The sequence below is a fragment of the Ptychodera flava genome (genome assembly GCF_041260155.1).
Source record: "Ptychodera flava strain L36383 chromosome 3 unlocalized genomic scaffold, AS_Pfla_20210202 Scaffold_26__1_contigs__length_13983176_pilon, whole genome shotgun sequence".
NCBI lineage: Eukaryota > Metazoa > Hemichordata > Enteropneusta > Ptychoderidae > Ptychodera > Ptychodera flava.
Window position 1 is genome coordinate 4444125 of NW_027248280.1, and position 22386 is coordinate 4466510.

General features: G+C 36.8%; 1 protein-coding gene across 1 annotated transcript; it reads left to right on the forward strand.

Moving 5' to 3' along the window:
• The first annotated feature begins 20 nt into the window (after positions 1-20).
• Positions 21-17602, forward strand: LOC139126058 (TBC1 domain family member 23-like). The gene is made up of 16 exons (XM_070692118.1): positions 21-95; positions 4174-4282; positions 4870-4975; positions 7694-7898; positions 8691-8814; positions 9322-9446; positions 11174-11324; positions 11845-11970; positions 12243-12341; positions 12808-12978; positions 13172-13214; positions 13788-13894; positions 14686-14822; positions 15582-15664; positions 16025-16160; positions 16723-17602. Exons 1-16 carry the CDS (start codon positions 64-66, stop codon positions 16997-16999), a joined length of 2031 nt encoding a protein of 676 aa, XP_070548219.1. The 5' UTR covers positions 21-63; the 3' UTR covers positions 17000-17602.
• Positions 17603-22386: the final 4784 nt, after the last annotated feature.

Below are 22386 nucleotides of genomic sequence, written 5' to 3' on the forward strand. Positions count from 1 at the left end.
TACTCCTCTCGGGTATTGCGACGAAATTCACCCTTTTACGATAGTCAACGTCATTGATTCAAGATGGCTGACGGGGGTGTAGAAGACACTGTGTGGTACGTTGACACAAATATTTTCTATCATGTCATGATTTTAACAGGAAATCGAAATATTGTCGCTGTATCGATTCACATTTTCTTCCATTTATCACCCGCTCTGGTGAATGGCACGCAATCGGCAATCTGCAAACGTAGTTTTAATCGAGCCACCTTCGGTACCGTTCAGGCAGTAGTGCAGTAGACTGTTGTACGACTGTACGTCTCAGCTCAGCATTGACGTGAACGACAAGAACGGGGAAGGGAGCCGGTGGGTGCTTTTCGTCTGCGGAAACCCGATGTAATCAAATCAAATGCGTCCAATTTTTATCGAAACCAAAAGAATACGCAAATGTCTGGTTTAACATTCACACAATCGAATCTATCATGGGCCATGTCAGCGGCAATTTGTCAAACTGATTCTGCTCGAGCGCTTGGCGTCCGTAGTATCTCGTAGATTAATTCAGGGTATTAATTAAAAGAAAACAACCGTCATGGCCATCGCCCAGGTAATTTGAATAGTGTCACCTTTGGGCTTGTCGGATAATGAATTTTATCTTATCACCCGCAAATCTCGTTCTTGAACCAAAACCATCCAATCTTTACGGTTATACCCCAAAGCTGCTTCTTTACTGGTTTTCCAAATTTTCACTTCCTGTTTTAAGTCCCATCGTGATACATAGTACTGATACGAACCGACACGAGATGTCACACAAATCATCTCTAGGCGGTAGTAGCAGAGACGTCAATGGTCATTGTGCATCTAACTTTACTTTAAGTTTACATGTCAACTAGTGGAGGTATTTGAAATTCAGTGCCCCTTCACACACTTACCTTAAATATCAATGTCACAGACTGGCCCTCAACAAGAATTATGATTTTGAGTTTTAATTCTGTGGTTTCAGTTCCTGGTAGTGTAACTACTCACTGGGATTAATTTTGCCATTTTCCCCTACAGATGAAATCACAGACAGTAGATCTCTGCTGTCTATTATGAAATCCACTAAATTATATCACAGTGAAAACGTCAAATAATAATAGATATTGTTGCACCTTAAAGTCAATGAATCTGTGTGAAAATGTCTCAAACGTCAAAAAAGCGAAATTCAATTCCCAGAAAATTAATGATATGACATTGTTTCTAAGATGATCAATGGTAATGAGTCGCTGATAACTTCGATGGCAAAATGTTGTTTGGATTGTTACACGTCTCTGTAGTCATTATAGTAAATCGATTGGATCACTTTTCATCATAGCCTCTAGAGGTCGATTTTTTGATCAATTCTCCATTGGAAAATGATGGATGATATAATAGCAAGACTATCTTTCATTCATTTCTATCACTGTCGTGTATATTTTTATCTAAATCACTTTCAAATCAAGTCTTTTTGAGTCACCATGAACATGTGCCTGTACATGTGCATTAGTTTTAGCCAGACATGTCAACTATAGCATATGTATCTTTTACAGTTAGGGATCTTCAAGTCTGTAAAATAGCTATGGAACATGACGTGTAACCTTACCAAGTATAACCAATTTGACCTGACAGTCAGGGATGAACCTGACAGATAAGCAGTTGACAAGCACTGTTTAACCACAGAAAACCAGTAGTTAGTGGTGCTTAGCTTACATCTTACTAGCAGTCAATTGCAGATTACTAGTAAACATACTATAAAATGAAACTAATAATGTTCACATGTGGAAGTAGAATGTGCCTCGGGGGCAGATATTTGGATTCTCAAATCTTTACAATTTTTTCTTATCTACCGGTTTTTGGTTTTGGGGCTCATTTTGAAGCTTTTAGAATAGGAAAATTTTTCAACATCCTAGTTCCTTGAAAATAAAAAAGAATATTTTTCCCCATACAGTTAACACATGGGTAGCAGTCATTTTGAATTTCAAATGTCAGTGAATGTTAGGTAACTTGTTCCTCTAGTACCAAGCTTTACATGGTGACCGCTGATTTTCATTCTTGATTTGGTAAGACTAGAGAGAATGGTTGAAAGTTTCATTTAGGAAAGTTTGAGCCAAAGTTTGAAGTCTTTCAATTTCGAGGTGCATACTACCTTCAGTTGTTTTCTTGTCTATTATGGGTCACTCACGCGTCCTTCCTCAAACAGTTTCCCTTCCTGAAGATACGATATTCTATAACCCATATTCTTTCTATGTAAGCAGACTGAACTATTGAACCAGGAATTATACATGGAAATAATGAAACTGAGGCGTCAGTGTTTCATTTGTACCAATTTTTTTTTCTGGAGCAAATACTCATGTATTCATGAGCCACCTTACATGATAACATCCAAAGTTTCTGTGTTGTACTGGTAGACACATTGGTGATATTTTTCCCTTAGTTGTGTTTTCCTCCCTATTGTTAGCTCAAAACCAAAATATCATGGATCTACTGTATACATGAGGAAAGCAGGATGGGAGAGTTGAAGTAAATTGCTCTGTGAAAAAAGAAAGAATTAAACAGTAGTTCCTATTTTGAGTCCTATTGCTCTCCTGCCTCACTGCTACAGCCAACAGTCCTCTCTTCCACAATAACTATGCACTGCAAGTAACTAATATTTTCTCTAGTCAGAGGTTTTAACAGCTATCCAGCCATTGACAAAGATAGCTGTGGATGGGGACTGGTAGTGCAGTACAGTGTTCTCAGTATCTAACAGAAGACTACATATGCAGACATATGAGTCTCCATCATTGCAACAGCTACTAGTTTTCAATAAGAACATAAAAATGTAGCTTAGTGTTGACCTTTGAACTGAGAACTGTACATTATATAGACCTTTGAACTGAGAACTGTACATTATATTGAACTGAGAACTGTACATTATATAGACCTTTGAACTGAGAACTGTACATTATATACACTTTACATGATGTACAAAGTGGCAAATAATTTAAAACAATTTGAGACAGTATTTCCTTTAGGATATTTTGGTAGATGTTCTCTATGGCAACTGCTCTGTCTTTGCACCTCACTACCCATAATGGACTTCATAGTTGATGCTTTCAAACAAAACAATGGAGTCTACAAATATGCATTTGATCAATATGGATATCATGGTCCTGTGTGGTTTTAGATGACATGATCAAGAAATGTCAGACATTCCCACAGATTGCATGCTACTCTGTTACACATGGTCTTTCTACATGCCATGCTTGTCCTGAGAACTCTGCCATATTTCATGCAAGGAAGTTGTTCCAATTTTTGTTGTGCACAAGTCAAACATGACGATTCATCTATTTTTGACAAAACTAATAAGTTTTATGAGATGAAACCCCTACTGAATCTCAAAAGTAGTTGTTGTTGTCAATGTGCCCACTGAGAGTGTTGTGCTGTACATGTACATGGAAATAGTTGCTCACAAAATTAGAGTCCTACTAACACACTGGAAGCTGCGAGAGATATTGTGATCCTGAACCCCTTTCATCACAATGGTTTGGCCCAAACTCATTGTACAATGGTAAATGTGGACCTGTTGACAGGGAATTAGGGAGAACAGGTCGTGGGCTTCATACATCCAATAAACGAAAGAAGATACAGAATTAGTGTGATATTACCCTATTTGTGAGTTGTATAGCTTATGGTAACAGCCTGTCCTAATTTCCTTTTTGATCAGTTTTGACAATATCTGCGTATCTTTACCCAGATTATTTTGAATCTTGAAAAATGTGTCAATTTCCAGACATTCACCAATGGTTCAATATCTAGCAGCTCTCTAGGCTTGTAGCCTAGCAAAACTAGTGATCCTGAAACCTAGCTTGGTAACCCTTTGATAAAATGCACTTCAATGATATTGTAAAAGTCTTCTTGACCTTTGACATTGCAATATATAGGTCATGGCAATAAAATCAGTGAGCTGAGACCTCAGCTAACTAAGTTGCAAATGATGTATTCAGAAGCTTTTCACCTTTCAAGAAGTATGGTTTGGTCCTAAGCCATTATTAACACTGGTGATTGTGGACCTGTTTACAGGCAATTAGGGGTAAATAGGTCAAATTCTCGTATGCAGTTCATTTTTTTCAGCTTCACATGCTTTACCTGCCAATAAGTTACATTTTCATCATGCGACTATTTTTTTTCCCTGTTCAGGCACCGTGACCTTGAAGAGGCCTTGGAAGAAGGATGTGACTTTGGAGCTCTTAGGAACATCTGTAAAGGAAGAAGTATTCCAGACCAATTCAGATCCCAAGTCTGGAAGGTAAGATATCCTCTGTCTGTTTTTCTGTGTACAGAAAATATGCATCAACAAATCATCACCAATGACATAGTCCCAGCTTATAATTGGTACGTCTGTAAATGACAGTGTTTATACATGAGTCATTATAACAGTGTTTATAGTATCAAAAATTAAATCAATGGATCAGTGTGTCATTTCTTTCAGTTTCAAGACAATAAATAATGATTAATAATTATCACAGGGGAAAATTTTGGAGTCTATATTTGTATTTTCTTGATTGAGCTTATTGACTTGTTTCAACTTTTGGCATGTTGACAGGCCTAGCTACCCTCCAGCATACTTACTCCATGTGCAACATTTGAACATTAATGGTTAAGGCAAGTCTGAAAAATGAGTGTGCATGGACACACAGACATACAGACAGACAACCCTAGAATGAACAAACAGAGCTCAATCCAGTACAAGTAACACCCCCTCCCCCACTGTGTCTGCAGGGACTAATTTGCATGTAATCCCTATGTTTGATAAGGGAAACCAATTTATTTGTACTGTCTGTTTTAGAATGATTGATGTACATGTAGGTCTTTGTTGTATCTTCTCCATCTCAGATCTGTCTTAATGTTGCCGGTAAAGGTGACAGCCTGGCCTCCTTCGATGGCATTTATGATATGGACGAACAGGAAACTCTCAGACATGACTGCAGGGAGTTTGTCGGTACGTACATTGTATTCCTCCAGTAATGACGTCACTACCCCTTTCCCAGTGACGTTGCGTAGTCGATTCCTTCACTTTTCCTTTATATCAGTTGATTTGTGCAGGGAAATGGATGTGGACAGGGAGTGCGTGGGCGGATTCAGTAATTAAGACTTCCAAAACACTGAAAACCTTTTGCCTGCTGGAAACGCATCATGCGATTATGGCTTGAATTAAATTAGGATGTGCTAGATAGATTGAATTTGGCCGGACTGAAGAAAATTTTCATTCATTTAAGATCCACCAAACAATCTTTCTAATTTTTCTGTTTGTCGGTGGACTAAGTTTCAATGATAAATTGTTAGATTATTTCTTTCTAAAAGAAAATGCCCTGTGATAAAAACTGACCCAGCAGCTATTTTGAGTTTTTTGCTAATATATCATTGTGTATCTTTCTTGCTTTGTCAGCAACATATTAGACATATGAAAGTCATTTGTAGAGGATAGTTTCAGAGATCTACCCAGAAAGGAAGCAACAGTGTTTCAGTATTAATTAGCTTTCAACTCTCAGAACGTGGAAATTTATCATAAAGTAACATAAACAGCATCAAATTAAAAAGGCTTGGGTATATTTTCATGCATGTATCAAAAAGTAAGGTGGAAACACAAAATTTTCTCATCAAAGTGTGCCTATTTACACAGTTTTGTTGTTTTCTTCTGGGAACATGTAGAAATGCTCAGAATTTGTTCTGTCAACACTGCTTGCATATGCCTTTATTATATTCTAAATAATTTCTAAAATCTCAACTCCAAGTCATCAGTAACTATGTAACTAGTGGTAGATTTGCTGGTTTGTGGAAAAAAAAAAGAAAATTTTGACACATTTTTACCTTTGCCAAAACAAAACAAGGAGCAATATTTTTTTTTCCACTGGCCGTACTTGAAATTTGATATTATGTACTTCTCAGTCAACTTAGAAGTTGGAGGCAAATTTTACCTGAAAGATAAATCATTTGCAGTGCTTAACTTTATTTTTTATTCAGTGAGATCTCACTGTGCCATCAGTTTGTGACTTCATGCTGTTCTGGTATTAAGTGACTAATTTGAAATGAAATTAATACATGTACAAAGGTTCCAGGCAGTGTCGGTTCCCTACTCAGTAGTCTGTAATTAATACATGTACAGAGTTCCAGGCAATGTTGCTTCCCTACTCAGTAGTCTGTAATTAATACATGTACAGAGTTCCAGGCGGTGTTGGTTTCCTACTCGGCAGTCACATTCCCACTTCAAAATTTCCTTCAGGTTAATTGCTACGGCTCCTTGTGAAATGAAAAGTCAGACAACAGACTGTGTTCTGTTGCTATTTCAATCCATTAGGCAAGGCTGTGACGTAAAAGAGAGAGGTCAGCTGGAAATGTTTTCCTCCTAATGGGGGTCAACCAGTGCTGTGTCGTTGTCATGGTGTGAACCACATTATAGCATAGGCAGTGAGAGTTTGTGCAGTCAGTGTTTCTCGGTCTAATTACAGCAGTTTGCATTCACCAATTGACGTGGTATCTGTGATTGAAGCAGTCATGCGATATTCTTTAGTACAGACAGACAACAGTAGGAAATGCTTCATAAATTTTTCTGTTTTTCTCTCCAAGTTTAGATGACATCAAATGATTACAATCATGAGGTTGAGAAATAAGTAGAAGATTTGTACTGGAAAATCAGTAGCAATGTACATTCTGTCATGTTCTGTCAAGTTGTCACATTGTCATTTCTTTATCGAAGACAGAGTCTTAGTTGTTAATAAAGTGTTTCAGGATAGAAGTCCCATAATAATCTTTGAGTAGAATAAATTGGCCACGTTTTGAACTTGAATATTTTTTTACATTCACTATTGTTACATTTGTTCGTTAGCATAAGTTTAAGGATTCCAGATCTACAGTAGCGTACAAGCTATTCTCTGATATTAGCTTGTAGCCAATTTGTTTGGTGAAACTCATCGCCATTATTGAATCAGCCAATCAGCTACACAATAACCCTGGTTTGAGACTCCTTAAGTTAGTGTAAATAATGACAAAACACCAATCAGATGTAACCTTTTGAGCGGCTGCATATCAGCAGTCACATGACTTTCTACTGTTGAGGAAAATCATAGAAATGACTTGAAGGGGTTTGTGAAATATCCACAGGTTATTTCTCTGTGAATATGTCAAGAGGATGGCTCTCGCAACGCCGGTAGTATTTCAAATATATAAATTTATTTGCATGTCTGTGTCGTAGGTGGTATCAAAGTGAAAGTGGCAAGAGTTGCTACAGGATGAAACTCCTTCACTGATGAAATTTGGTAGAAGTTTTGTTGTTTGGAGAGATTTATGTTCATTTTTACATTCATCATGTAATCCAAAAGGGTTTCATAATTGGTTTAGATATACTATGTTGTTGCACAACTGTCACTTTGTGCCTATCTTGTACAAGGGAAATCTTCTAAGTGAGGCATCCTATCTGGCAGAATGCAAATCATATAATACACTTGTTTTGCATACATACATACATACATACGTACGTACGTACGTACGTATGTATGTATATCATGTGCAATTGTATGTTAATACATGCATATTTACCACGCATATAATTATGCAAATTAGTAATCATTTTATAATGAAATGAAAATTATACATACCTGGTGTATGTTCAATGGTACATGCCGAGGTTGTATAATTAATGTCTATTTACTTAAATTTTCAGACAAATTCAACAACTCGGAGGAGGAGAAGCTGTCATTAGTCAGTGACTTGGAATCTGTCATCACATTCTACTGTAAATCAAGAGACATACTCTATTGCCATGGAAACGGATGGCTGGATGTTCTCGGTATCTTCCTGGCAATGAATCTGGAAAGATCTGATCTCTACAACTGTTTCTACGCCATCATGACAAAATTTATCCCGAGGTGAGTACGTTGTTGTCTCTGTTTCAGTGCAGTCAGCAGTCCCGTCACACGTCAACCAGCCCAGAGTCATATCTAGTGAATTTGAAGGCAATTATCGTTCACAAACAGTATTAGTCCAGAAGATTCATCGCCTGCAGGCGTTGAACAAAGAGCGCCCTCTAGTGTTTGATATACCGTTCTAGTGATATAAAAATAAATTTCATCCTTCCATCTGTACAGGCCTTATCATTGTCACCCATGGTCATTATAACTTATATGACACCAGGAAATTGTTTTAAAATCCACAGTTCTATCTTTATGTCATTGGAAAGTGAAATGCCAGGAAATTTTTGCCCAAAGTACATGGATCTTGTTTCAAACACTTCATGACAAGTTCACTCTGCCTTTCTGTGTCCAGAATTTGTTTTGCACAGTGGCCAGTACATATATTGTTTACTGCATTTTACATGAGACAACCCCCCCCCCCCCTGGGAGGTGGTGAACTCCGTCCTGAACAGTTCATACTGCAAAGCACAAACCCAACAGTTTTCTGTTAAACAAAGGGTCCAAAGTCTACATCTTTGGCCAAATACTCTACATTTTCTACTAAATGCTATGTCAAAGTGCTTAATTTGGGGTCAGAGGTTGCGCTAGAGTCAAACACAGAGGTCAAAGGTCTACATTTTATCAACATTTCCTACATGAGATAAAATATTGGGACAAAACTGCTGGCGGTGTCACGAGTAGACAATAGATAAAATTATGTAAAAATTTAACATCAAAATTTCCTTTTCCTTCTTCCATGCATGGCAGGGACTGTAAAAAAGACAGCAAAGCGTTCAACTTATTCCGCCTTCTAGTGCTGTACCATGAACCAGAGCTGTGTAACTTCCTAGACACCAAGAAAATCACTCCAGATATGTATGCAAACCATTGGGTAAGTACGCAAATGGTTTGCTCTTTTCAAAATATGTGTGTTCAAATCCTGTTAAGCAACAGCTGTGTAGACTTTTCCACCATTCTATGATTATAATTCTCATTCACATAAAATGATGTACAAGAAATCGTCTTTACCAACTGACTCTCTTTGCAAAATGACCAGGAAGAAATAGAAAAAAATATATTCCCTCGGAAAATGTTAAGGAAAAATTTCATGGGAAATGTCATCTAATCTGTTCATCCCAACTGCCTGTAAACCGGTCCACAATCACCATTGGTAATTACAGTTTTTTGGCTGAATTGTAGTTGTGAAAGGATTAAATGAACTAAAGTTTCAACCAGTGATTGTAAAATATTTGCAGTCATTAAAAAAGTGATTATTCTATTGTACCAAAGTAGGTATGAACAATGCATAAACGAAAGAAGCAAATTACATTTTTCTTATATCAAACCAGGGAGCAAATATAAATCTGTTTACCGGTATGGTTTTACATTTACGTTTCAGGTTGGTAGTTTGTTTGCCGGTACGTGTACGATACCAGTTTTGCGGTGTATATGGGATATCTACGTCCAACAAGCCGATCCATTCCTTGTCTTCTTCCTATCATTAGTTATACTAGTCAATGCAAAGTAAGTCTTCTTGCCTTCCTAGGGGCGGCGTCAAAAGTTTGATGTCGGATAAAAAACTTAATCCTTTTAGTTTGGGGGTGGGGGGGTTTTGACCCCAAAAGTTTCTATCCGACAAATCGATTTAAGGTCTTACCTTTGAAAGGAAAACCTGGACGTTATTTGTATTGTTCTTGTTCACTCATTGATAAACTTCAACTTTGTTGTTAATATTGTTGTATTTTATTGGATAAAAACAAAAAATCAAAATTGTGTTCTCAGTCTTAATGAAGTATTATTTTAGTCTTTTTTATTTCACCCATAATTGACTGGTCCTTTTGCTTCGCTTTACATGGAAAGAGCCTGCACAGTACAATAAATTACCCACAATTCTCTTTGATTTGTATCCTTGAAGGTTACTTTTCTAAAAACTTTTTCAGTTCTGCATGTAAGCACTAATGTACAGCGTCAGAATAATTGTTAAATAATATCTAGTAAAAGTACGTTTAGATATTTCAGTGAAAGTTTGAAAATAACCACTAAACAATCATAAAAGTCACATTCTTTAGGTACTACAAATGCCATGCTTTTTAGGCAGCAAGTTATGACGAACTGAAGGGTCATTCTCTGAGAAAACTTAGCATGCAAATTTCCTTTGTCACTTCCATTGCAAAAAATCAATATCCTTTTGTTTCATAAAACAGGTGCAACTAGTCTCCCTACTTTCCATCACATTATTCTGTATGGCTGAGGACACAATCTCTGGCAAATTTCACAAAAATGCTATCTCCTCTCTCAATTATGCATAATTTTCCAAATTATTTAAAATGAGAATTGAGAAGAATGGTGTGCATAAAAGTACGTTTTCAAAATTTTGATAAATAGTCTGTGAATTTGTCTACACATGGGAGACATGGTAGACTTCACTCAGGTATCTCCGAGGATACAAATTGCAATGAATTATGGGAAATCTACAGTACTGTGGTGCTCCTGCCAATAGGTTCAATATAAGTCGATTAAGTTTCTAGAGGGGGTGTGGGGGTTTGGGGGAAAACTAAGGGAATTAAGTTTTTTATCCTACATCGAACTTTTGACATCGCCCTTATTGAGTCATGTCTTACAGTTCATGAGGAAAGTACAGTCAGTGTGGCATTTTCCAAATGCCATTTCCTGGGATGGATAGATGGATGGATAGATGGACGGATGGACGGACGGATGGACGAATAAGTAGACAGACAGACAGATAGATAGACAGACCAATAGAGACTGGCAGACAGATACAAGACAGATCGACAGACAGATACTAGGTATATGAATGCAATCACATGATGGTCCATTAGAAATGGTAAGGTTCCCCAAATCATGTAACATGTTCCCAAACCTTAGCAAAAACACTGGAAACAGAAATAAGTTGAAAATAAGGCAAACAAGTCAGATGGACAGAGCAGACTGCCAGATATAGGCAGAGTACCAATACAGAGATGTGGGGGAGGGTAGGCAAACAGTCAGGCACATATGCAGTCTGAAGGAAGGGCAGACTTTAAACCAGACAGACAGTAAGACAGTTAGACAGATGAACAGACACTAGTGAACTGACATGCCAATTGTCCTCGCAAGATAAACCAACAGGTGTACCGGTACTGATGGTCAGGTAGAGAGCTAGAGTATGTGTTAGACGGTACACCACTGCCATTGTGTCAAAGACAGAGAGATATCATTATTAATAATGTCATTATCTTTGTATCTTACAGAGAGCACATATTAACGCTGACAGCAGATAGTAGACAGGCCATCGTGGAGAGCATTGCATCGTTTCCCTGTCAACTTGAAGCAGAAGATGTTGAAGATTTTTGCTCATTAGCCCAGTATTATGCATCCAAAACACCCCAGTCATTCAGAAGGGTGAGTCATGTACAACATCAGCCTAGCATTAACCCAGCTCACCCCTATTACCTATAAATAGGTCCCAACTTCACCATTGATAACAAATGATTTTGGGCCATACCATGGTAGTGAAAGGGTTAAAATGATGAAAAAGTTACAATAAGAAAGTTGCTTTTCACTATTTATACTCTCACAATATCTATTGCCTGTTAACCCTTTGAGAGCTAAATTCAATTTTTGTTGCCATAATGAATAGAACGCAAACAATTATTTACAGATCTTTACAATTTTTTATTTTCTGAATTTTCCCCCAATTTTGATTGAAAACTATCTCCAATGAAAAGCTATGTCCATTTGGTCTAAAATTGTCTAAAAAATTTACAGAAACTTCATAAAAATTAGTAAGATGTTTCACTGAAATTTTGGCGGGAAAAATTACAGCACTCAAAGGTTTATAAAATTTTGAAGAAAAGGATGTGAGCAGCATACAAGCTTAACTTCCAAATGATTAAAGCATTGCTTTATGTTTTATTGACAGGATTACCAGTCCATATTTAGCTCATCGTTAGCTAATTTCAGAAATGATGAAATGTCATCTCTGTCACATGAATTGTGTCTGCCTGTATCAATGTCTGAACTCTTGCAGACAAACCAACAGTCAGCGGTAAGTACTGTATGTGAACATTGCATGCTACTACACTGTTTCTAGTTGTATATATTTATTTTGCTACATTACAAATGGTGGACCTTACTGTTCTTTCCAACAGAAGTGATATGTGTTACTATACCTTAGTCAAGAAGGAATTTGCCAAGCTTTTGTATCATACATTTTTCCCCAAAGCAGTCCTGCAGAATTCACTCTACCAGTATAAAACAGAGCAGTCCTTTTCATTTGACGAGTGTTTCATTTCATTCCCTCATTCTATTCCTATGTAGGGTGATGTTGGAGTGAGATTCTTTGTTGTGGACTGCAGACCAGCAGAACAGTACAACAGTGGACATTTACCTATAGCATTTCATTTAGACGCAAACCTGGTAAGTTTTACATACTTGATTAAGTAGTACCTCTGACATAACAACTTTGTCTTCCCTCAGCTTGTCTTTTGTAAAGACTAATCACCCTTTATTAATGTATTAGCTTTTGTCTGGCCTTAAATATTGCATATCAAGTGAAAATTTGTTATTGTATGGAATCTTGGAGCATCATTACAGTTCACTTTGACAATAGAGGGCGCTCTTCATTCCGAATGTAAAATCTATACATGTAGCTGCAACTGCCTGATAACGATATCTTCCTTGTTGAGTTTGGAATATTTCAGACAGAGCTTATTATTGTGATAATGTGCTTCGTTGAGAATGGTTTCCATAATGTATAAACACAAAACTATTCAATTGTAATGATAAGAAGTTTGATAGAGAAATTTGAACAATCCAGTTCAAAATTCGTACAATTTCTATTTCGTATTCTTCTGACTTTGCTTTGTGTCTTGTACTTATTAAGTTACTGGAACAGCCAACAGAGTTTGCGCAGGCAGTCAAGGCATTGTTTGCTGCACAACAACAAGCCATCAGAGCAGAGTCTCTGGCTGGCGGTGAACATCTCTGTTTCATGGGAAGTGGTCGGGAGGAAGAGGACCAATATGTACACATGGTTATTGCACACTTCTTACAAGTAAGTGTTCAAAACCCACTTCAAAATCCTGTTTGCGAATGAAGTCCTTACCCACAGAGTCACAGTCGTTTGGTGGTACATATCTTCTAATGAAATCAGAATTGTGTAGATTACATGGGAGATTTTAGGGCGCTCTTCACTTTCAAGATGCATGCTACCTAGAGTTAACAGATTTTGTTTTTTTTACTTTCAGAGGAAAAGTCAGTATATCAGTATGGCAGCTGGTGGATATAGTGGTAAGCTTATGCTAATCTTATTTTAAATTTCGACATATCATAAACTGTTGTTATCTCCTGTAACAATTATATCCAGTCTTCTGCTTTCCATGTTTCTTGTCAACAGTAATGTGATAGTCCATATAAGTCTTCACTGTCTGGTTAAACTGTCTTTCTCATTGTGAACGTTCACTAGTACACTGTATGTATGTCTGCATATCTTTACACCGGTAGATTCTAATACCAATATGTATCTATGTACCTGTATGTGGCCTTATGAAATACATGGTTTTTACTGGCAGGGCAACTATTGTTTCAGATTAATTGTCATTTCTCTATTTGTCAAAACATACTCATCACCTCTAGCTGACAACAGTTGTGGTGTCACTTTGCTAAATCCATGTCAACGAACCATGCCAAGTTCCTAACACTCGGCTGACTGCTCAGTGCAGCAACCCCTCAGACCTCTCCCCACCCCATGGCACAGACCAGAAACATATACCGACTGCCTTTAACTTGGATAATGGTGTAATAGATCATACAACATGTTGAGTGTGAGGCAATTTACAATGATGTGTTCATGTTTGATTACAGCTCTTCACAGACTTCTATCAGAGGTACTGAGTACTGGCCTGACAGATCACAATAGTAAACACTGTATTGTGTGTACACCAGAAGCTGCCTCTGTGGAAGAAGATATTGTGAGTAACGTGATTAAACTCTTACAAGAAAGATCGTTCACACAAAATGAACTATTAATTTATTAATATTAATAATTGATTTTGCAAACATCACATAAAATATAAGGCTTGTGACGTGAAGTGAAAAAGAAGCTTCACACAAAGTTTGCTAAACAATGTACTGGCACTTTACCTAACTCAATATCTTCTCAAATCTTGTCATGAACTGCTTTTTTGCTTGATTGCATGTGTTCCAGTTTATCTATCTGCGTGTCAGTGTCATGAGACCAGGCAATGTGTAATTTTGCCAGCTTTGTCGCAAAAGAGCCTGATTACAATGATTGGTGAGACAGCCTAATCGTTATTTTGCCAGGTTGTATTACTTCCTTATACCAAATCAGTGAAATGCTGTATTGAGCCAAACCTATTTTCACTTCTGGTACTTGGCATAGTGTCACTGTGTTATTGTTATGGCAGCTTTAACCTGTGTGGGCAGGGGCATTCAGATGTTCAGGTCTTTGTTCTATTGCCAAACATACTTGCCCTTCTGATAATTTATGAACTTAGCAGAATAAGTGTTAAAAGCTGTGTGGGATGTTTGCTTTGTTAACATGTTGTGAAAGTTGGTTAAAAGTGTGTATACATTGTCAATGTTGAAACATCATGTTTGTATTGAGCACAGTTTATCACAAAGTTACATTCAACAAACAGTAAACTGTGAAGTTTCACTCTCCATGAAATGCTTTTGTGTGCCTTTAAACAAATCTTTGGCTATCAGTTTGCAATAATGTTTTGAATGTTGACCTCAACAGAGTGAAGATTTGACCAATCACAACGACAGGGGAGCATCTTTCATGAATAAATTAACATCTACTTTCAAGACCAAGTCAGCCACTGTGAAGGGCAGAGTGATAGACTTTATCAAAAATGAACAGCCTGCAGTAGACAGGTAAAGTTGGATCTTATTAACATGCTCACCCCTAATTTTCTAGTAAATGGTGTGCACAGTCATCATTGCTAACAAAGGGTTTGGGCCAAACCATGGTGGTGAAAGGGTTAATATACACCACAATGCTCATAATGCTCATAATGTGTGAAATCAGGAAACACTAAATTATTCTCTATCGTTGTCAAGAGCGATAATCAGGAATCTCTGTGCAAAGTTTGGGATTCTAGAAACAAATTACATAATAAAAATGTACTGATCTGTGGAATTGGAAATGGTCACCATACCATATATTAACTCTTTTATGGCGAATTTAAGATTTGATTGTCATGAAAATTAGACAGTGAAACTTTATGACAGTGAAACTTTATTTCAAATGAATCCAAATAGGTAGTATATCAAATGTATTTAGTAAAAAATTGTGTCCAAATCCATCCATGGTGTGCATTCTAGCATAGGATCTTATGTTATCTCATTTCAAGTTGGCACTGTTGAGAACTTACATGATATCGTGAGTAACGTGATGTGCTATCTGACTTAACTTTTTAGTTTTGTGAAAATAAACAGTGTATACAGTGATCAAGTGGCTTGTGTGCAAAAGTGAAATGCAGAAACTTTATAAACTTTAAAGTTTCAGTAAATAACCTATTTGACAAATTAGAATACCATGTGGAAATTTTGTCCTATTTTAAAAGAACATTTCTGTCTGAGGAAGTGGTTTCATATGTGACTGGCATACAATCTTTTCATTTACTTCAGCAGACATGTGAGTAGTCACGACACTGGTAAACCATACCGTGGTGTTAAACCTGTATTCAGTATCAATGATGATGAAGATGACGCTGGTGAGAAATCGTCTTTTTCCTCCTTCATTCTGTCTATTTTATTTTATTTTCTGTGAAACTTTTATCACAACAATACTTGTCTCATCAAATTTGAGGCATAAATTTGTACCACCTGTACTACCTGTATTATATTGTATTTATGACTTTCATCATGATTAATGCAAAAATGTACCTAGAAAAGGATAGAAACATCGAAAGTTGATGCTGGTATATTAAATATCTTGTTGAAAGAGATTTTATTTTTCATTTCCTGATATTTGTTACAGTGAAATCACAAAACTGCAAACATGACAGGGAAAATATGTGAAAGATTGGCTTCTATTTTACACTCATATTTTATTTGTGTATCCACCATTTCAGAGGAGTTTGGCAGCTTTGGTTCATCTGATGACGAGCGAAGGGAGATGGTCCATATTGAAACATGGCTGAAGAAACCCGATGTGAAACACTCGTTCCAGTGTCAACACGTGAAGGAGACCGGATACATGACACCCAGGTATGATGTCACAGGGCAGTATGTGATATCGGACTTAACTTTTTACTCAGTTCTGAGGAGTCAAGATATACAGGATATCATATTGAATCTTTCTATAAACAGCAAATAACCTTCATTCAGGATGTTAGTGGTACATATCGTCGTAGGAGTTGGATTTTATTTTAATTGATATATGTTTAGAGTATATTCATCAATTTAATTATTTTTAGGGTCCATTGTAGTGTTTCTGCCAGTTGAATTCTCTCTCTCACAATTCTTATCCCATCACAAGATTTTGCTATAATAGCTACTTTCACTCAGAAATGTTTAAAGCCTCCATCAGTGCCGATAACTCTATTTTCATGATTTTAGTGATAAACTCGGGTCAAATTATATCATTGAACCTACTGATAGGTGTGTCTACTTTTATAAGAGCTGTATAAATTAACAAGACAGTCAGTGATAGGAGTGAGGGAACAATTTGATTTTTGGTTAGTGTCCAAAATACAAAAGAAAACATTACCATTAGAAAGTGAAATTCAACACAGCAAAATTAATTTTTTGTGTGTTTTGTGTTTTGCAGCCATTTACTTGTCACCAACAGCCATCTGTATATTCTGCGGGAAACCCCGACCAAGCCAGGATTTGCCTTGATACAAGGGCGGCGACCGCTCAACACCATCGTCAAGATCACCTCCAAGAAACGCCACCCGGAATTCATCACCTTCAAGTACGGCACCAGCAGCGACGACGGCATAAAAATTGACTCTGTAGACCGGTTCATCATCCCCAAGGCCGGGGACTGCACCAAGGCCATCAAACTCCAAATTGTGAAAGTCCTTGATGCGTTGGATACTTAACACCGAAAAGACAGAAAAAAAATTCGAAAATTTCTTAACTTATTTTAACATCCATCTACCCATCCTTCTGTTAATATGTACAATGGAATGATTCTACATTATACAGCATTTATGAGTTGGCTGGTCAACTTTTAATGGAGGGAGAGATGAGGTTATTGTATTACAAATTTGTTCGGTATTCCTAACCTGTTCACCCCTAATTCCCAGTAGACAGGTCCAGAATCACCATTGGTATACAATGGGTTTGGGCCGAACCATGGCGGTGAAAAGGGTCAGAATGCAGACACCAAGTGCAATGGATAATTCAAATGTACAGAATTCAACAAAAAGGAACACATCGTAGAGAATTTGTCACCAAGCTCTGAACCGCAGCAGCCGTGTTGGAGCAGTCGGCTGGTAGGACTCACCATAGATGGCATATCACGGTCAAATACATCAAATTTGATAGTTTTTTGGAAGTTTTTTATAGCTCACACCATCGTTTTTGTCACATTTATCTGAGGCATTTTATATAGTGTTTAGTATTTTAGCATTCTGGAACAAGAAAATATTATGTCTGGCAAGGTCACTTAATAATAAAACACGGTATGCTAATCCCTCAAATTTTCTGGCTTTATTTTACATGTGTGGTCACTTCTTGGATTTGTGAAGTGTGCTGTCAGAAAAATTTGTGAAAATCAGGGTTTTAGTGAGAAAAGGGTAAATTTTGCAACTTTCTTTCACAATAATTTGCCGTAGTCATCATCATTTGTATATTGCCCCATTGTATATATGTCACAAGCAAAGAATCTGCATCTAGAAACTGCATGAGAAAATATTTGTTTAAATTTTTACTTTGAAATTTGACTTCCATTATTGTGGGTTGGTTCTTCATACAGAAAGATTCATTAAAGAGTATTATTATATATAAACACCTCTGGTCTGGTCACAAGGGCTGTAGTTTCCTGTTTATTATCCTAAGAGGCCATGCATCACCAGATATACATTGCTAAGGTATTGCCTCACCAAGGGCTAAAGGTCAAGAGAAACAGCAACAGTTTTCTGGTGATGCACAGCCATGTCTGAAAACCTTAAAGAACAATCTGTTCATGGTCACAAACTATTTTACTCTACTATAATTGTCATTTCATTCAGTGATCAGAACCTGCCCGGTGTTTGAGGAAACGAGCGGAGAATTGCAAAGGGTTTTGTTGCAGCGCAGTATTTAATGTTGTACAATGTAGCAGCATTCCACTGATTCTTAGCTAGTTGCTATGGTGACTGGCATGATCTCAATAATACAAAAGCATTAAAAGCATTAACACTGATGAAAAAGATAGTTTTTGTACACACAGTGAAATTTCAGTCAACTGTCGATGATTTTTGGCAATGGCATATATTACTCCAGTAGGGATCTGTACTGGTATCAGCTTTTAAACTTTACAACGGTGGCTGTAATAAGATGTGACTGAATCTTTCTGATTTATATCTCAAGACAAATCCCAAATGACAATACCACACTTTAATTAGTGTGCCCCTCTTCAAGATTGAGGAATATACCAGTATTCAAGTCCCATCTTGTTGACTATTTATGGTCAGGCCCAAGTTCCTTGGTGTAGGGAGGGGCTCCTCAGTGTTGTCTTGTTGCATTGTCTTCTGTGTCCTCGTTAAATACTTTCCTTTTCACTATATCACATTGTACTGAATATGACTTGGACCTTTGGTTAGAGAGCATATACTCTTGTATCACAAAACGGTCAATTATTTGAAATTTTGATTCCAGTGAAGGGAAGTTTTGTATCACATGGAAACTGTCTGGTATCAACTTGCTTCAATATCAAAAATATTTGCACCAAAAACCGTGACCTGGCCATATCTTAAACTCTAGATGCTCTTGCATGTACTTTTTAAAATATTTGAATAGGACTTCATTCTTTCTACCATTAATGCTGCTCTCAAACACAAAACAGAAGAAAGAATACATTGCACACAATCAAATTGATCCAAAACACTTTCACTAATGCTCTGCTGAGATTCAGGTAGCTGGACACAGTGCTGTTTGCACACATGCCTCTACACTCTGACAAAACCTGAAATACGGACTCCTGTACCGTATAGTCTACCAGCCATGTGTCCACAGTCACTGGTAATTGATATCCAATACTCCAATCAGACTGATTAGCATTGGCATCAGTGATCTGCCAGATATGATAACTTGAACTAATAAGGTCTGACATTTGCTTAGAGAATGTCATGTTATTGCCAAAGGTGAGGAATTTCCAATGAGATACAAAGTTATGCTTTCTGACGGGGAAAATTTCACCAGTTCATTATATGTTTATTTGAAAAGTAGAGAAGTTGGAAAACTGCCCACATCTTTTTGACTAGCTTTGGCTTCATCAGTCTGGTTGGCCATACAGAAACAACATGTTCTACTGAAGTCTGGAAATAAACGTGGTGCAAGTAAATACTTCGTAGAATTTGAATTCCAGAACTCTATGACAATTAAGGTAGATAGCGCCTCAGAGACCGATGTTCGGACTCACAAACTTTTACAATTCTTTTCTGATATACCACTTGTGGGGGTTCATTCTAAGGCCCTTGGTGTAAAAACTTTTCACCGGCTTAGGTTTTTTTTGAAAATTGAAAAATTATTTTTTTTCTCCATAGAGTTAACATGGGGGTATCAGCCAGTTTTTATTACAGATATCAGTAAATCTTGGGTAATTTGTTTCACAAGTGCCAAAATTTGCATGGTGACCCCCAGTGTATATTTATGATTTGAAAGAGAATAGTTGAAAGATTCCTTAAGGAAAATTTGAGCAAAAGTTTAAGTCTTTCATTTTCAAAGCACACACTACCTTAATATGGTTCCTTCGTACGCAAATGCAATCACACAGAACAATAACACACAAGACACAAGGAAAACCATAGAAAGTTTTGTATTTCAGAAAAAATATACGGCCCAATTACAAAATCAGTATCAAATATTAGTCAAAGAAAATCCATTGCAATAATTTTTTTTCCCCAAACAATTAAAACCTTTTTTCTTTTTGTAACCTTTCTAAAAAATATTGAGTTTCTGTGTATACATAAAATGTACAATGCTTCTAACTTTGGCAGTATTACTGTAACAGAGCGTACAACTGAAACGCTACGAGTGAATATGCGGGTTTTACAGAAATAATTAATTTACTTATATGTACAGGTAAAATGCTACTATATAAATTGTCCCGAAAACCAAAACCCTTAAATTTCACAAATGAAGGAGCACCAGTCAAATGTTTTTTCATATATGCACATCCTTAATACAGTGTTTGTTGAGTTCAGAGTGGTAACATACAGTTCAAGAGATTCAATGTCCTGTGAGTAAATCAAACCAGCAGTGAGTTACACACCATGGAAGGATAAAGACAGGATGAGACTGTTTTTACTCACTGCTTGGCAAAGTTTGTTTATTATATCATCCTGCACTGATGCAGTTTTAACTTTTCACTGTCAGGTTTTCACCATTCTTTGTATTATTGGATGTTTGAAAGGGGGTTTATTGATTGTAGGACAACACTGTGATTTGGGAGTGAGCATTTGTAGGCATTCAGCTTGGACACTGATTTCGTACTGGATGTCTTTAACATGCCAAGGATGACGTAGACAATCAGCATTCAAATTGCAAACTATTTGATTCAGAATTGATTTACCTTCTGAATCAATGGCTTACTTCAGTTTATGCGGTACCATATCATGGACAGTAGTTTAGGACACCAAGTTAAAGAAGCTGATCCATGTATAAACCCAGATTTTAAAATATGCATTTCATTCCCTAACCTTTCCATTAGTGTTCTGGGTCCAACAACATATTTTATGACGGACACATTACAGTCTGTGGAATTCAAGTATATCCAGCCACAGTGCATGACAACATGCATCCATATTATTTCCTGATACAAAACGTTAATCACACATCTGCTGCTAGGTATTTTTGGCACACCTTTCCATTAGGAGATTTCTAGCACACACATAAATTTACACAGAAAGAAATTTCCAAAGAATACGAGCAAAACCAACAATTCGAAAGAGCGCCCTCTGGGGGTTCCGGATATAAGAGAAATGAAGATATCTTATTAAGCAAATTGTTGCTCTACAGCGTGTCTAATTTTGAGTACCACCAGATGGCGGTATGGTCTTAAAGTGGAATGACAAAACTGTATAGAAGATTCATAAGTAACATGATAGTGAAATGAATGGAGTTGGCACATACATGTAAACAGAACCTGTTCATTATTACATACAGGTCTGACCAAAGAATATCATGTTCCTATACATGGCAGAGCAGATCTTTTTCTTTCAAAATAAATTGATCAAATCAAATTTTGTAATAGGCCATTAATGGCAAATACTGTAGATGCAAACAGTGCAGAAATATGCTGATGTATTTTGCTGACAATTACCGACCAACTTGCAATGTAATGCTTTATGTTTCAAATGGAAAGAAAGTCTTGGACAAGAAAACAAAGTTCACTATTTTGGTATGAGAGCAACATATGACACGGGAAGAAATTTCAGTGTGTGGAAAACGGCAAAGTTGTAGGAAATAGGTCAGAAAAATATCATTCTTTAGTGAGTCATAAGTTTGGTACAACCCTATTGTTCTGTATGGTAAAGTTGGATGAGTACATTAGATAATAGGGGTGAACCCTACTGTTTGCAATGGTGTGAGTTATCTCCACGAGTTTATTGAGTGTAAATGGTTCATGGAGTTTACATTATGAGTGAACTTCTAACAATTTGGAAAGCCATATAAATTTAGAATCTGACACATTTTTTCATTTGCTTTGTATGTGAGTTGTTAATAGCACATATATTGTTCAAGTTAAGAAAAATCATGAGACTACAAAATAACAAGCGATGGTTATCAAAATTGCAACGTTTCTTTAAATGTAAACTGTGTGAATGAAGTGTCGCTGTGAACAGAAATATCATTAAAATAAGATTTTTTTCACAACACAAAATTTTGGTCACATAAAATTTGCCCAAACTTGCTGTATAACATATTAAAACTATAACTTGCAACGAAAAATATACCAAATGAATCAATGAATATGAAGATCTATTTTGATTTGAAAGTCAATATTTTACATTAATGTACACTTGAATGAAAAGATTGAGCTATAAAAGTTTCCACTTTTTTGGCGTGATATAAACCTGACCATCTGGCATACCTATTGGCTTTGATACTTTTTGGATTTTGTTCTTGTTAACAAATACAATACATTTCTATACATCATTGACACCTGATTTGAAAAAAAAATACAAGGCACTTTCTCATTGGCTGTTTCCAGAGTTCGTTTGATATGCTGGCAAATCAGCTGCATCCTTACAGAAACTGGTAAAGGTTGAGTTGCTGTGTG

Excerpts from the sequence above, each read along its gene's own strand:
- LOC139126058 (XM_070692118.1), top strand. The coding sequence starts at position 64 with ATGGCTGACGGGGGTGTAGAAGACACTGTGTG. Across the intron at positions 4,976-7,693 it reads TGACTGCAGGGAGTTTGTCG|ACAAATTCAACAACTCGGAG; the intron begins GTACGTACATTG and ends TTAAATTTTCAG. Across the intron at positions 12,342-12,807 it reads TTCATTTAGACGCAAACCTG|TTACTGGAACAGCCAACAGA; the intron begins GTAAGTTTTACA and ends GTACTTATTAAG.